The following is an 18,128-nucleotide window of genomic DNA, read 5'->3' as shown; positions in this document are numbered from 1 at the left end:
GGACCATCTCATTTTTAACCTTCCATTTCTCTCATCTGTGAATGACTAAAGCTTTTACCCTCTTTATAGATGCAAGATTCTCTCAATATTTGGAAAAAAGAAAATCCCTTTTTGGGATTCAAAGTTTCCTTTTTTTTTTTTTTTGTATTTGTTAGCGTTTTATTGAAATTAAAATAGTGTTATACAATATGCATTATTTTTAAAACTCTTTTTTCTCTTCAGTGTTTCTGATATTTGGAGCTCACTCCTTAGGAAAAAAGAATTTAGATGCATTAAACATTGAGAGAGTGTTTTATCAATGAATATATTTTATTTATAATTTATTATTCTATTCTGTGACTCATAGACATTAATGCTATTTCTACTTTCATGCTATTACATATCCTTACACAGTGAAGGCATTGGTGCAGAGCTATATATATAAACATATATACATATATAAATTTTAGTTAACAAGCAGTACAGTATTGGTTTCTGGAGTAGAATTCAGTGATTCCACATTTACAAACAACAAGTGCCCTCTTTAATACCCACCACCCATCTAGCCCACCCCCAACCAACCTCCCTCTATCATCCTCAGTTTATGCTCTATGGTTCAGAGTCTCTGGTGGTTTGTTTCCCTCTCTCCTTCCCACTCCCCCTCTCCGTATGTTCATCTGTTTCTTATTTATTACATTCCACATAGGAGTGAGATCATATGGTTTTTGCCTTTCTCTGACTTATTTCACTTCGCATAATACATACACTCTAAGAGCGCCATCCAAAAATATGTAATATCTTGATCACAATATGGGAAGGCTTACATCTACTTCTAAGAGGCAAAAACTGGAGAGAACTTGCATTATATTCACTAGCAAGCTCACGAAAGAAAAGACCTTCAAACAACCATGAAAAACAAGCCCAACCATTCTAAATAACAAGGCATACAAAGGAGTTTAAAAGGAAAGGGAACACTACTCTACCACTTTGGCTCAGATAATGCACTGCCTTCAAAGTTTTAGTCTTTGGGGTTATTTTACGCATATTAATATTACTCAGTTCTGCACATTTTAATGTAAGCACTGCAGTGTTTCTGAATATCTTTTAAAATAGACTTAGTCTATTCGAGAGAGAGAGAGAGAGAGAGGCAGGCAAAGACACAGGCAGAGGGAGAAGCAGGCTCCACACAGGGAGTCTGACAGAACTCGATCCCGGGTCTCCAGGATCATGCCCCTGGCCGAAGGCAGGCACTAAACCGCTGAGCCACCCAGGGATCCTCTGAATATTCTTAATATAAAATTTCTGGTCAAAGCTAACCACCTGGTCTGAAAAAAGAAACTTCTCTTCCACTTTATAAAGACGTGATTTGCCTCATTCTACCAAACAAGTAGTTGAGCAGACGACATCTGTTGCTTTCTGCCTCACCTGGGTTTCTAACTTACTGCTTTAAGTAATGCTGGTATCAAGTTTCTGAGAACCAAGTATCAGTTTAGGGTTTGTTTGTGTATGTAAAATTATTCCCTACCTCTTAATTCAGAAGGCATAAAGAGTATAATTAGCATCCATTAAAGACTTCATAAGCTGCTAGAACAAATTCTTAATTTAATTTTACTAAGAAAGCTAATAAGTACTGGTAAGGTAAGCCTTAATCATCTTTTAGTGAAGAGAAGCAAATTATTATGTGAGGAGAGCCACAAATAATAATTTGGTCCACATGACCCCTAGCTTAATGCACTGTTTTATTCTATTTGGAATCATAATGCCATGGGGTTAGTGTCCCTCACAGAAGTTGGGGTGCCCACATAATGCCTCTAAACATTCAAAATAACAACATATCTACACAAACACACATATGTAGGTATATATACACATACATCAAAAGGCATAAGAGCTTAAGCCCAGGGAAGCAAATCTACTCTTTCTCATTGATAAGTAGAATATTTCAAAGTTAATGTGACAGGTTCTTTGATTTTATAACTACTGCCAATACTGTATCTAGCATTTGGTAATAAAACTGAAATACTGCTTATGTCCTTGTCAGGAGACTAGATGAGATCCTTTTCTTTCCAGATGGGCTACATTTGCTGATAGGATATTTTTGGGTTTCTACTGCAAAAATTTTACCTCTATGTTCACAATTAAAGGTTAACTAAGTCAGTGTTACTCTGTTTCTATCAATTTCTAATTACCTGGTCTATTGTCAACTTTTTTTTTTTGTCAAGAGAAGCATTTTGATAGGCTGTATGTCTACTTAGCAAGTAAGTCTACCCACAAAGAGTATGCATTATCATTGATGCTCAAGAAACCATCTCATTTCTGAACACACCATTTTTCATAGAAGAGTATTTTGTAAAAGTAAATCTGACAGATACAAACAAGAAATAGCAGTAGTTGCAATTTTCAGTGAAGCAACCTGCAATTTCTTCAACTTATTTATTTTTTTAAATTTATTTATGAGAGAGAGAGAGAGAGAGAGAGAGAGAGAGAGAGGCAGAGACACAGGCAGAGGGAGAAGCTGGCTTCAAACGGGGAGCCCGATGTGGGACTCAATCCCAGGACCCCAGGATCACGCCCTGGGCTGAAGGTGGACACTCAACCACTAAGCCACCCAGGTGTCCCAATTTCTTCAATTTATTTAATCAAAAATTGAAGATCTTTAATCATAGCCCAATCATAGCTCTTATTTGTCATGATTATCTCCGTAACAAGTTGTACAAACATTCTTGGGAGACTTTTAAAACCCTTAGGATGTACTGAAAACACCTTAGTTCTTATCCAGAGGTGTCATGGCATCAGAATCACTTTTTTAAAGATCTAGTACCTGAGCCCCATCTCAGAGACTCGATGAATCAAGATCTCAAGAGCAGTAGCTTGAAAATGTATAAGAAAACAAAAACCAAAACTGAATAAATGATCTGGTTGAACTGATCCTCAGGAAAATGCAAATGAAAGCCACAATGAGACACCACACTACACATTCACTAGAATGGCTAAAATTAATGACAGACAATATCAAATGTAGGTGAGAATGTAGCATAACTGGAGAGTCTTACACTGCTGGTAAGAAAGCAACTAGCATATAACCTATGATACAGCAATTCCGCCCACTGGTACACAACCGCAAGAACTGGGGGTTCATGCCCATCAAAAGATGTAAGATACAGAAGATGAAGAACTCTCACTACATGCTACATGGAGAAAACTCACAGCCTTTTATTGGGGGGAAAAAAAAGAAGTCAGATTCAATGGTTTTACTCATACAAAGTTTACATATAGGCAAAACTAATCTATGGTTATAGAAGCAAAATCATAGTTACATTTGGGCTTTTTTTCTGAGTTTTTATTGGGGATAAAGAATGAAATAACCATCTGGGGGCTGGAAATGTTCGTTTCTTGATCTGACTGGCAGTTATACAAATTTCTATTTCTATATGCAGATATACATGGATATATAAAACTATGTTGAACTGTGCAGTTAAGATCTGTTACTTAAATTATACCTGAATAAAAAAGTAAATAAAAAGAAATTTAAAAGTTCTCTAATTAAGAATTGCTTTACAGGAAAGAGAACATATGTATATTCTTACATTAGTTTGCCTACTTTTCTAAAGTGAAGAGTATCAAATAGGGATCTATTCTAGATAGATCTATACTACTTTTTAAGCCACTATTATCTGGGCATTTTGAGAAAAGCAACTCAACTGACTGATACAAGGCAACTTTCTAGTCTTCTACCCTGAAATTAGACCAGGAGCCTCTGTGCCAAGTTAGTTAGCTGCTTGGAGTCCTTAGGCTATGTTTCCTGGCACTTGTTTAGTAGATTTAACAGCTTCCACCTCAGTGTAGAAACAAAAATAAATCTGCACATTTCCAAGAAAAACAAAAGAAATTAGTTTCTACCCTCAAATCTGCTAAATAAAAGCATTCATAGGAACTGCACACAGTTCAATGAGCTAGAATTTAAAAACAGATTCAGCTTGCCAGCATTCTGAGTATTCAATAATAGCAGTGGTCACCTGGGGCAGCGGAAATAACATGGTAACGATATTTTGAGAGGTTCCTGGAATCAAAACACAGGTCAGATTTTTCCTCTTTCCTTTTGTTTTCAGCAAAAACTAGTTATTCTCATAGGGACTGCAGATAGTTGTTTTCTCAGACTGTAATATCCAAGCATAGGATATTTCTTCCCACATCTAGGCTGACACGAGTATAGTGAAACACGGTTTTGTGTCATTAGTTTTAAGCCCAGAGTGAAAGCATACTCAGCTCTGAAATGGGAAAAGCACATGGCTCTAGGGACAGATCTAGGTAAAAACAAAAACACCTATTATTTAGTGATTGGTGGTGAGATCTTTTTGGAAGCAAGAGAATATAAAGTAGGTGGTAAAGTAAATAGAAGAACACACGTAATTTGATATTTATCTTGTCATATAAACTGTATGAACGTGATCACAAAGGATAATAGCAGTTCTCTGCAGTTTAGAATTTGATATAAATCTTACAGATACTACAAATGAATAAAGAAATACAGTGGTTAACTTTAAAGCCTTTTTACAGTTTTGCTACTATGCACGAAAAATCAAAATTATACAGTAAAATATTTTTGTGGCTCCTTGATACTATACAATGAAGGACTGTTCATCTTTCAATGATTTAGGACTTACTGATTTATTTACAACTTTATGATTTAAGAGAAGCCCAAGTCTTCAACATCATGGTAAGATATTTCTAACTGTGGCTATTTGGGAGAAGGCCAGGATGAACTTGTAAAAAAATCCATATTGTAGAATTTAAAAAACAATGCAGTTGCATTTAGATATAGCTCGTAAACTACATTTAGAAAGTACTGGCAAGGGGCGCCTGGGTGGCTGAGTGGTTGAGGGCCACCTTCAGCCCAGGGTGTGACCCCAGGGTCCTGAGATCAAGTCCCCCATTGGGCTCCCTGCATGGAGCCTGCTTCTCCCTCTGCCTGTGTCTTTGCCTCTCTCTGTGTGTCTCTCATGCATAAATAAAATCTTAAAAAAAAAAACAAAACACTGGCAAATTGAAATCCTTAGTGGCTTGTTTTAATGAAGAGATGAGTTATGGTTAGCATAGCTGTTTTGGTAACCAACTCATTATATGTATCAAATTTGATTAATACTATTAATTTTCTTACAGTCTCCCCTTTATTGATATTGTGAAGATAAAACATTCACAAATCGAGAGTTTCATTCAGGGCAAATGTACTTTATCTGTTTTAAAAGGATTTGGGAGTTTGCCCCCCTCCTTATATAACTATGCTTATAAAGTGAAAAATAGATATTGTGGTTGATTCTGGCTACTAATATCAATGAAAATGTTCCACTAAGTACAAAATAAAGTTCTTAGGCCATTATCAGCTACAGTCAAGAGCCATTTAAAACTACCTAGGCTTTTCCTGACCTTCTTAAAACTAAATTAGCTGCTATCTGTCCTTATTTATTTCTTCTTTACCGGGATAGTTATCCACCAGTATTACAATTCCTAGAGTATTTGCCTGTCTCTACTAGACTGACTGTAAGCTCTATGAAGGTAAGAACTGCATTAACACAGTCCTATAGTATCATACTTTAATATAAGTATATAATTATACTTTAATAAAGTATGATTATGTATCCTATATATACATATACATGTACACACACATATACATACGCGCACACAGTATGTATCTTGGACTCATCAACTGTAATGAATTATTCTACATATGAATCCTTCCACATCAGATGCTCACTCAGTTCCACATCTGTAATGTTTACCATCTGCCTCCGTAAGTTGAACAAATGTCCAAAGCCTAGTAGAGCGCTGGCAAATTCAATAATTTTGGCCAATTAATGAACCAATTTTCTAATGCTGACAAAAATTTCTTTCTTCTCAGAGATGACTGGGTGTTCATCAAACTCTCAGATGAGGAGAGTCGTTCTAAGGTGGACAAAAGGACCAGTTTCATGACTTGAAACTTGCAAAATTCTCAGATACTTGTGCATTCAAAACCCTTATTCTCAACTCTACCCACCCCTGAATGAGCTTTCAAAAACTAAACCTATTCCTTGGCTAAAGAATGTATCTCTACGAGGGTATCTCATTTCCTTTGTTAATTGTATTTAGGATAATTATACAGAAAACAAAGACAGATGGAAGAACACCTACTGCTTAGTCTTTCAGATCAGCTGAATCCGTACAGGCACCAACGAGGACAGAGGACATGAGGACACCCCTACTTTTATGTCACTAGACATAAAAGGACACCCCTACTTTTATGTCACTAAAAGCAAATTCTAAACTGAAAAGGTAGCAGGCAAAAAGAATATCGACCGAAAGAATATACAAGGACTTAAATTATTTTAACTGAAAAATCCATCCCATAATGAAACTAATGTAGTAATTTAATCCCAAAATTATCATTACTGAATGGTCGTTAAGTAACCATTAGAGAGCTATCTCATTTGTGACTTTCACTTTAAAATCCTCCACTACACTCAAATATAGACTATATATGCAAGAAGATAGGAAAGGAGTTTAAATGGAGTTAGAAGTAATACTCCCACACCCACTTACAATGTGAACATATTTAGTAACTTCACAAAAACCACCGAAGCCTTAGTTCCAAAGTTCCACACGTGAACAATTTCTTGAGGCTCTCAATCACTAGAGCTCTGTTGAAAAGCTCGAGTTCATTAGCTGCCTCCTATCTAAACTGAATGCCTCCTTTCCTGTCTCAGTGCTGCCCCCTCAGGATTCTGGATCCCCTCGTCCTCATCAAGGGGTTTTCCCCACCCCACTGGGCCAATCCCAGTCTTGGAAGGCTCCTTCTTGTGGGCTGCTGACTGGCCAGAAAGGAAACAGCAGGCCGACCTGAGCTAATTAGAGATGATTGCTCTTTCACTTCAATCCAAAACTTGATGTTGATTATTGACGCAATTTTTCCAGCCTTCACTGAACCTCTAGCACTCCTAAATATAGATATTTGGAAGTGCACACTGTAAATGTGAACATAACCATGAAGATGGTAAGGTTAAAGGCCGCAGGTCACCTTTATTTCTGACTTTTGACTTTACAAACCTAAATGTGTATTGCAGTCCCCTAGGTATGTGTTTGTTGTAAAAGAGAAGTAGAGAGGTTGACAGGGAATAAATGGTCAGAACAGCTATATTAAAGCACCTGAAAAGGAATTCCACTTGTAGAATTCTTCATGAAACTTCAACCCACTCAGGTCTTCCCAGGACAGGCATTCTAAATCTCAGCTCCTCAAGCAACTCTCCCCATTCCCTTATCATTCACAGCCCCCTGCTCTAGAGTCAAGTAGGATGCTGTTCTATCTCTGGGTCCCTGCACTCCCCTTGCCCCAACACCTAGAGAGTTCTGTATCCCTTTTTTCACTTATGTAGAAATTCTACTTCCTTCAAAAGCCTACAGTTTACCTGAGAAGCTTTTCTTCACTATGTCTTATCCAAACCTTGAGCCCCATCCCCCTCCATGCTCTTTTTAGGACCTCTGTGTTAAGGCAACTCATTTGTTACTTATTCATCATGTTTTGTGACTGATCATCACTTGCTTTTCATAGGTACTGGTAATCATTTTGGCTATTTCCTAACTTCATAATCCAATATAGTTTTTGTTTTGTTTTTTAAAGATTTTATTTATTTATTTATTCCTGAGAGAGAGAGAGAGAGAGAGAGAGAGAGAGAGGCAGAGACACAGGCGGAGGGAGAAGCAGGCTCCATGCAGGGAGCCCGACATAGGACTCGATCCTGGGACTCCAGGATCACGCCCCAGGCTGAAGGTGGCGCTAAACCACTGGACCACTGTGGCTGCCCTGGTTTTTAAAATAACATCTAAAGAATACAGCCACATGAAAATGATGTTTTTAATAGGTGAAAAATAGTCGTACATCAGCAGCACTATAAGGTTCAACTTGATATATATAGACTCAAGAAATGCTCTTAAATAAGTATGTCTTCTTGTCATCTTTTGAAGACATTTATTTAGACACTGGCCCATAATGGTTAAATCTCTCCTAAAAATTTCTCCCCAAACTGATTCCAAATGTTGTTAGCTATTATAAAAAATAAAATATTATATTGTATAACTGAAATAACAAAGAATTTTATAACTGTTCTAAAAATGCAGTAATAAAGGAGAACTCTGGCTGAATAATAAAATCTTGAGCTTACCTTCTTCTGTAGGATTAAACCCACAGATGTCACAAATACAACGAACCCACTTATTCATCTCTTCCTCACTGTCTGCTACCAAGTAGAAAATTCGGTCAATGGTGTTGATATCAAAAATGTAGCTGTTTTCAAACTCTTTTTTGTTAAACGTCAATCCAGCATCAACTTGTTGACATAAATTTAAATCAATAATACGGATAGGCTTCTTGGCATGATCATTTTTGTAGTATTCCAAGACATCTGGATCTCCAGTTAAGCGACCACTGCGTAACACAAACCATCTCCTCTTCCATGCCTAGGAACGAAACAAAAATATTCATCTAGTATTAATTTATGACATTTTTCAAGAAGGTGCTCACTTATCAAACCAATTTTACAAATACATTGTGCAGAGAAAGTCACGTGTTTTATTATTATTTCCACAGGATAATCTACCACTCCAGCAAAGTTTACTGATGCATCAATTAATAGTGTGTCTAGGGATCCCTGGGTGGCGCAGCGGTTTGGCGCCTGCCTTTGGCCCAGGGCGCGATCCCGGAGACCCGGGATCGAATCCCATGTCGGGCTCCCGGTGCATGGAGCCTGCTTCTCCCTCTGCCTGTGTTTCTGCCTCTCTCTCTCTCTGTGACTATCGTAAATAAATAAAAATTAAAAAAAAATTAATAGTGTGTCTATATATACACATTTATTATTTTTATTAGATTTTCTAATAGAATACTAGAAGATATTGATTGATATTAGAAGATATTATACTGATATGTAATATCAAGTCAACCAACCAAGGAAGACTTAGTTTTCATTAAATATAAAAAAGCAGTGATTCCAACAAATGGTGCCAAGAAAACTGGATATCCACGTGTAAAAGAATGAAGTTGGATACTTTACATCACACAGAAATAAATTTAAAACGATCAAAGACCTAACCATAGGAGCTAAAACTATAAAGCTCTTAGAAGAAAACATAGGGAAAAGCTTTACAACATCGGATTTGGCAATGACTAACTGGATATGCCACTAAGAATGCAGAAGAAACACAAAAGAAAAAATAGGTATATATCAAAATCTACAATTTATACACTGAAGGACTTGATCAATAGAGTGAAAAGCCAAGTCACAGAATGAGAGAAAATATCTGCAAATAAATTCTCTGATAAAAGACTGATGTCTATAATATATAAAGAATTCTTACAACTCAATAACAACAACAAAAACAATTTAAAAATGGGCAAAGGACTTGAACAGATTCTCCAAAGATACATAAATGACCAATAAGCACACGAAAAGATGCTCAATATCACTATCATTAGAGAAATGCAAATCAAAACCACAATGAGATACAACTTCATACACATTAGGATGTCTGTTATCAAAAAAGTAGAAAATAACAAGTATTGGCGACAATGGCAGAAATTGGAACCTTTGTACACTGCTGATGGGAATGTAAAATTGTTTCCATAATAGTATGGAAAATGATATGGCAGTTCCTCAAAAGATTTCAGTTGTGAGTAAATATCCAAAAGAACTGAAAGCAAGGTCTCAAACAGGTATTTGTACACCCATGTTTATAGTAGCATTATTCACAATAGTCAAAAGGTAGAAGCAACCCAAGTGTCCACTGATGAGTGAAGAAATTAATAAAATGTGGTGGTATATAGATACATATGGAATATTACTCAGTCTTAAAAGGGAAGAAAAATCAGACATATGCTATAACATGGATGAATCTTTTGACGTGATGCTAAGTGAAATAAGCCAGTCGCTAAAGGACAAAAAATTGTATGACTCCACTTATATGAGGTACCTTTGGCAATCGAACTCACAGAGACAAGCAGCAGAATGGTAGTTGCCAGTGGCTGGAAGGCAGGGATAAGGAGTTAGTGTTTAGTGGGTACAGTTTCAGTTTGGGAAGATGAAAGAGTTCTGGAGATGGACACTGGTGAGGGTTGCACAACAAAGTGAATGTACTTCACGCCGCTGAAACTACACTTGAAAATGGCTAAAACGGTAAATTTTATGTTAGGCATATCTTGCCACATTAAAAGAAAAACAATAACTTTCTTCATGCCTTAATATCATGCCATAAAGAATAAAGATACTTCATGGGACACCTGGGAGGCTCAGTGGTTGAGCGTCTGCCTTCTGCTCAGGGTGTGATCCCAGGGTCCCAAGATCAAGTCCCGAATCGGGCTTCCTGCATGGAGCCTGCTTCTCCTTCTATCTATGTCTTTGCCTCTCTCTGTATCTCTCATGAATAAATAAATAAAATCTTTAAAAAAATATAAAGATACTTCAAAAGACTCCTTCGTATTTTAAGCCACAGATCGATCTCTCTCTCTCTCTCTCTCATCTCTTGGGGTGGTGGGGCATAAGTAGCAAGGAGGAAGGGGAAAGGGATTCAGAAGCTTTCCTGATTTCTCAGCTGAAAAGCAAGCAAAGAAATGGACTATATGTCCTTCTGGACAGTCTATTTGTTCAAAGACCATATGGATAAGATCTGTATTCCCTGAGTGTAGGCTGCAATTTTCCTTCTCCTTTCTCTTTTTCCTTCTCTTCCCAACAAACATAGTGGCAATCTGGATACCTACTCACAACATACTCCCTCCGCAAGATTTGGTAAATTTTGACTCTGATGCAATGCCTGAATCAGGAAGCCTAGAATTCTTTTACTATTACTCTCCCTGAAATCTACATTGATGAAATAAGAAAAGCAGAACCAAATAACTGCAACAGTCTGCTTCAGCAGTCTTTAAACCCAACAACTCTGCCCAGAAACAATACTAAGCTTTACGCCTCTTTGAACGTCTTCCTCTTGGAAGAACTTGAACAACTGTACTCATAACTGAATTAACTTGGGTGATAACTTTAGGTTCAACATTTTAATGGAGTATTTAAATTGCATCCATTCAAGGAAATGGTAAATCAGCCAGTTAATCATTCAGCAAGTTACTGAGTACATTGTAAATATATGTAGGAAGAAATACAAGTAGGTAATTCATGATGGCCACTCTCAAGGAGTTGACTAATTATGAAGAAATATTTACTATGCATGAAAATATCTGAGAATACAGCAAACCTGGCCAAGTATCTGCAGAACTATCGCTAAATGGTGAGGCATTCCTTCATGGAAAAACTAGGTGCAATCCTTCAACAAGATTAGTAGAAATATCACAAAGGCCTAAAAATATTATGTAGTTCTTTAACATCATCAAGGTTTTCATGAGAGACTCCCCTAACTCTGAGAAACAAACGAAGGTTGCAGAAGGCGACGTGGGTTTGGGGGGATGGGGTGACTGGGTGACAGGCATTAAGGGCGGCACATGATGAGATGAGCCCTGGGTGCTATACTGTATGCCACCAAATTGAATTTAAATAAAATTTTAAAGAATAATGTCATCAAGGTTTTAAATTAACATCTCAGTCTCACTCTAGCTCCAAGTAAAGAGTAAACTATTAGCAGCATCCAGGGAAAGGCAGTGGAGAGTTCTTACAGATGCTTTAGATAACACTGAAAAAAAGCATTAGCGTGTTAATTCACATGAATGTAGCACTGCTTTCTGGATTACAAACATCCACTCAGTTAATACATAAGACATCTATTTATTTCGAAATAAATACACGTCATCTCTTAATAAAGTTATGCTTCTATGGATACCTCCCTCTCAAGCAGTATACCTTGTAAAATGTAATAGAGAAAAGAAAATACAGTATTATGTCGTTTATCTAGGGCCATCAAGGAATCCTATCTTTTAGTAAGTGATTTCTCCAGATAGTGAAGGTTCCATCTTTAAATACAGAAATGACTTTTTAAAACTTTAATGTCTTGCATGGAAATCTCTCTAAAATGCCTTACGACATAAGCCATTGAACATAATCCATCCATTCCCCAATGACTCAGACCAAGTATTCCAGCTCTCCGAGGCCACTGACCTGTACTGTACGGAGGATCACCTGCTCCTATACTAAATAGTGCCATGCTGCCGTGCTTGTCTAAGTTCATCTATAATCTTTTTATTATAGTTAGGCTTATCAATTGTCACTGCTCTCTTCTAATAATACAGTTAATAGGATGCCAAACTGTTTCCTGCCTCAGAGACTTTGCGCATGCTTTTCCTGAGTCTAGTATGTTCTTTCCCTATCTTCGCCAGGCTATGACCTTCTAGGCCTTCCCTTCCCAACGACCCCCAATGTAAAGTAGGGAACAGTTTTAGGGACCTTATTACCTATGTAATATACTTTATTACCTATGTAGTGATTATCGTCATCATTTTGCAATTTTAATTTTCTTTGTATTTATTTACTACCTAATTCTCTAAGCAGACTGTGAAGTCCATGAAGACAGTGACCATTTGTCATTACATACTCAGTGCATATATAGCACAGCATCCGGTACAATTGAAAGAATTCCCCTAAGACTCTATGGTTGTAAAATTTTGATCATATTAGATTAGGCAGATGGGCCACGTTGAATAGAAAGGTGCACTTTCAAAAACTCTTCCACTTGAGAAAAAGAGCTCCAATACTGAACATATATATAATAAATAAACATAGCTAAGAGCTTTACCAAAACACATGCACAAAACACCTTAGGAGAACAACAGAAAAGAATGGAATGTGTCCTTCTGCTACAGCTTATGTGTCACTCTGTCTTCCAGTTAACGGTGGCTCCCCTGCCCTTTCTTTGCTTCTCTGCTCAAATGATACTGTTCAAATTTAGAAGGCTCTTGGAAACTAAAATAAATAGCCAAGAAATGAGTAGCAATCAATCAGGGTGCAGTAGATAGGTTGCACTAGCGATTACAGAGGATAAGAGATGAACTCTTACAGCAGGAAATTACAACATTAAAACACAGACTTTAGCCAACAGCACCTGCCACTTATTTATTTATTTTTAACATGGTCCAAATGTGAATGTTTGTCTCAGTCACAAAATGAGTCACTCTCATTGAATCTGGCACAGATTAAACTGGAAAACAAAAGCAATTACATAAACTACACACTTTAATAAGGCAGATACAAAGGTTCTCTGGATTATGGTACAAAGCACAATTTAGCCACGGAATAAAGCTTGATGCTCAACAAGAGAACTGACATCAGCACCCTTGCTAATCACAGCACAAAAGCTTCTCTATGTTTTGTCAGAGTGCAAAACGGGCCCACATAAATCAGTCTTTGTTATCTGAAAATATCTGGGATTCTTAAAGTTTGCCCTATTTTTATCCTTGCTGCCTTGGTAGCCCCATAGAAAGCTGTACGTTGCCTCTCCAATCCTGCAGCAGTAACAGACAAAAAAGGGCAAGTTTTCTAGAAACCTTCAAAACCGAACCGTCAAAGCAATTTTAAACAAAATTCATGTGACAAATAATTTTCACACTGGACTTCCATTACAAGAAGGTTTGCTTGAGAGGAACAATGCAAATTTACTTTGTTGTCTTTTCTTATATGCAATCATCATTTCAATTTTAAGTTGAATAAATGATGCCGGAATAAGACTTTCTCAGCAGGTCTGCATTTTGAAGTAGCTGTAAAGCACCCTACTCTAGTGCCATTGTCTTATGCCAGGGTTTTAAGAGTAACTTTGGCTACTACATTAACGTCCAAGGAGAAGAGACTACATATACAGTCCATGGATCCCAGTGGAGATATATTGATATAAGATACCAAACTAGATATCCATAATGCTTGGAGTATTTGCTCTGCCGTTTACCCACTGCCTGTGTTCAGTGACCGCCGACAGGATAGGACACACAGCGCCCTCCAAGCCTCTCCCTGTCTCCCCGGCCTCACCTCTTGCCTTGCTGCCTTCCCAACACGCCAGAAATGATGGCAGTTTCACTAACACTCTGCTTCTGCCCTGCCTCTGGCCCTGACGATGCTGCCCTGTGACACATAACCTACCTCCCCACACTCAGCTCAGACCCCTCAGGGCACCATCCCTGAATGGGCTCCTCCACACTCCCCATTTCCACCCCGATCCTAGTTATGGTGTTTGACATGTCTACAAGTGAGTTTCCTGAGGGCTGGAGCCATAGTTTTGCACCTTTCATCTTTCTTTTCCCACTGCCCAGCCCCAAGGAGGTGCTCAGTCTACATCTGCTGAATACGCCAATCAAAGGAGACAAGGATAAAAACATGGAAGTTCTTGCATTATCTATGTGTTATGGGGATAACGACATAACTGCAACCTGCCCCACCCATTTATAAACAAATTGTCAGGCTAGGTAGAGGTGTATAAGCTTCATTTGTCTTAAAAACTCTACAGATACGAGAGGTATTTTTAAAACTTAATTTTAAAGGAATTATTCTTTTACATACTTTCTGTACTTAAGCAAATTATGTAAGTTAAACTGATAACAGGGTTGTCACATCGAATCAGTCTTAAAATAGGTTTATCATACACCCTACAGAGTATGGGTATCAACCCATTGCCTGGAAACCACAGATGGAGTTCCATTATCTCATGGGGAGAAAAATAAAATTTCAATCCAGATTAGCCTCAAACCATTACCTGCAATAATATTAATAAATTCACAAAATAGGACTAATTGGCCCAAAATGGCAAATGGGCTCTGTGTTAAAGAAAAACACTATAACTGTTGCTCTGTTTTCTGACTTCTCTGTGGTATAACCAATCAAGAACATGCATGCTGTAAATGCTTGCCAAGACTCCCTAACCCCTTTCCTGAATCCTTTACTGGAAGAATTAATTACTAAAGAAATAATCAATATACAGGTGGACCAAAAAAAAAAAAAAGAGGTCAGGGTGGTTCAGTGATTCTCAACTCTAACTGCTCATAAGAAATAACTGGAGAATCTTACTTTAAAAAAAAAATGATGCCTAGGGTTACTGAGTACAGTAACTCAGTAACCTCATCTCAGATAGATCGTCGGTCTGGGGCATTAGCCCTGGCACAGGCGTAGCTAGTTGTAAATGCTCAACAGATGATTCTAAAGTGCCCCCTAAACTGAGAACCGCTGGTCCAACCAATAGGCAGAATTAGGTTGCTCAATGAAACAGAATTTCAAAAACCATCAGAGCTCCTTTTAAGCTTATTTCTATCGAATTCCCCATGCCTTCTACTGTTGTCAGTGAGGTTAAATAGATCTCCCTACTTGTTTTTGTTCACAATATTTATCCCACTGGCAAATGTTTGAACTCCTTTCTACTGTTGGAAACCTAATCCATTCTTTAAGATTCTGTGCAAACCTTCCCCATTCCTCTCACCTTCCCTCTGGACTCTTGGCAATTCAGCAGTTACTACTCTGAACTGTCTCTTACATTGCTATGGGATAGTGTGGAACCATCTGTTATTTTGCTACACACACTTCCAAATGTTCCAAACGCTTATGAATTATTTCCCCAACTAGACATCAAGTTCCTTGAAGACCAAGACCATTCCTTAAATTTTTCTGTATCTGCAACAACACTTTACACATTGCGAAGCCCTCAAAGCCTTGAGGGGATGCTTTTGAAGTTTTCTGTTCATCAGAATGATTGCAGAGAGTCAGTGAACTTAGATGAGAAGATCTCAGGGAAAGAAAAAAGTCCAAAGTTGCTATTAGGGTAAAGTGCAAACTCCTTTCATAGGATGACATACAGGGTTCTCTAACACCATACTTACCTGCCACTCACTGCCCCCCCTCGATCTCTCACCTCCACAGACGACTGCACCAAACACCCACACTCTGTTGTTTTGAGTCTAACACATCTTACCTCTCTCACCCAATGGGCTCCTGCCCATTCTTCAAGACCAAGCTCAAGACCTCTTCTTCGAAGCTTTCCTCAACTCCCGCCTAGTTAAGGGACCTTCTGACTACCTTCCTCTGAACTCTCAGTACACAGGTCCCAAGCAGCCCATTAACCAGCCCTTAGAGCACTTGAGAGAGAAGTCTGATGTCTGAATTTAGGTCCCTGATCGTTGCCAAACCCTAACAAAGTTTGCCTTGATGTGACAAACTGCAGAACAGCACTTTCTACTTTCTTGAGCCAACTACCCAAGAAACATCACCATGGTAATTTTACTAACCCTGTATCATCCTTGAAAGCTGGGAAAGAAAAGACAGTGGAACTTTCTTATTTGAAATCTCTTAAATGATACTTCACAACTGACAGTTAAGGAAAGAAGATCATTACCATGAATTCTTTGGTAGAATTCAAAAGTTATGTATGATCTCCGAAATCTGTAAAATGTTAGTGCTGAAGATATGTTTCATAAGATGAAAATGCCATTTTTGATAAGACAGACTTTAATCTAAATTTCTTCATTGGGGTAAATGGTTAAATTAATGATGAGACATCTATATAGTAACAAATTGATGCAAAGCACTTAAAACGTGAGATAGAATCTATATATGAAAAATGTCCACAAGATAATTGTCAAATGAAAAAAAAAAGAGCAACCTGCAGAATTAAACATACAGTAGAATTTCCATTTGTCTGACATTATTGTGTGTTTGTTTGTACACACAAACTATGTTTAGATAACATGTGTCTGGAAGGAGACACACTGGAAGCGTTAATTGCAGTTAATTCCAGAAATAGGGATGGGAAGGTCAGACAAGTTTCCTATTTGTATTTTACATACTTTTGTCATAGTCTGATTTTTTTCAAGGAGCTTCCACTTATTACTTCTATAATTTAAAAAACATTACATGCTTAAAAAGCTTACAGCTAAAAATGCTCTAAAAAAGAAAGTATTAATATTTAAAAACTAAGGAATGATGTACATAAAACAAAAAAGTTTATATACACATGGAAATACATACCTTCTTTTCTTTACTCTGAAATTAGTGAATGAATTTAGCCTTTCTTTTAAATATAGAATTCCAGGATACATCTGGAAGGAGTCTTAGTCAGGAAACAGTTTAGACAAAGTATGACTACTTTGTTTTAAAGACTGGAATTTAGGGGGTTAAAAAAAAAGGCAAGTAGGGAATACTTAAAAGACTTCCCATAAAATCTGGTGATTGTAATATTCAAATTATTTTAATTTTCTTTAAAAATCATGTCAGTAAATGGTAATGAACTAAATATCTAAATATTAAATATCTAAAATAAGCACTTTGGGAATTACCTTACCTATTAAAAAATACTGGATTTCCATAATAATACAACCAGGGTAAATAAAATAAAGAAAAACAAATTAGCCATGAAACAGGGACAAAAGAGAACCACTTGCTTTAAAAGACTTGAGTTGTTTTCCAGGAAGCACCATCTTTTCTCACAGAGCAAAATAAGGAAAAAACAGGCTCGGTGGAAGTTTCCACTCCACTGGCTCTATCATTATGATCATCTGTTCCAAACACACACAAGCCTAAAATTTCCTGTTTTCAAACCATTGTCACCATTTTCTAGCCTGGTGCTATCTGTGCTAACTTTAGCTTAGTAATATAAACAAAAGAATACACCAAAAATAATGCGGAACAATGCCTAGATGTAGGCTAACAACTGCTCCACAAACCTCTTAATAGTTTACATATATTGCCCGGACAAAGACAAAGTAGCTGGACCTGAAACAACTTCATAATAGCAAAAAACAACAACAACGAAACCAAATTTTACTCAGAAATCAATACTACAGTACCTGAGGGGAAAAAATCAGGGAATTGTAAGTCATTAATTAAAAGTATGTATCATTTACTTGTAGAAATCACTGCTAAACTGATGTCGACCTCCAAGCCCTGGCATCCGTCCTACAACAAACAAACAAACAAACAAACAAACAAACAAACGAAAGAAGCCACGGCGGAAACTCCTGGGTATTTAACGTACACAAAGCACTTCTTACACCTTTTCTGGGTCACAGGCCACTCGGGGAATCTGATAAAAGCAATCAAACTGTTTCTTAGAAAAAGGCACAGAAATGACATTGTACACAGTTTCAGGGGTCCATAGGACCCCCGCGGCTCGCGGTAAGAAAGCCGGAACCAGAACAACACTTCAATACTGGTTACTAC

The 18,128-nt window shown here is 37.5% G+C and overlaps 1 protein-coding gene across 5 annotated transcripts in view; it reads right to left on the bottom strand.

Moving 5' to 3' along the window:
* The window catches only part of GAB1 (GRB2 associated binding protein 1), a 117,747-nt gene that overhangs the window by 30,785 nt on the left and 68,834 nt on the right, over positions 1-18,128 (bottom strand). For all 5 annotated transcript variants that reach the window (XM_041757913.1, XM_041757915.1, XM_041757914.1 and 2 more), the window contains exon 2: positions 8,175-8,469. In XM_041757913.1, the coding sequence (XP_041613847.1) occupies positions 8,175-8,469 (295 nt within the window). The remainder of the gene's footprint in view (positions 1-8,174; positions 8,470-18,128) is intronic.

Source organism: Vulpes lagopus, chromosome 6, assembly GCF_018345385.1.
Source record: "Vulpes lagopus strain Blue_001 chromosome 6, ASM1834538v1, whole genome shotgun sequence".
In the NCBI taxonomy this organism is placed as follows: Eukaryota; Metazoa; Chordata; class Mammalia; order Carnivora; family Canidae; genus Vulpes; species Vulpes lagopus.
This window is presented reverse-complemented; position numbering and strand designations above follow the sequence as displayed.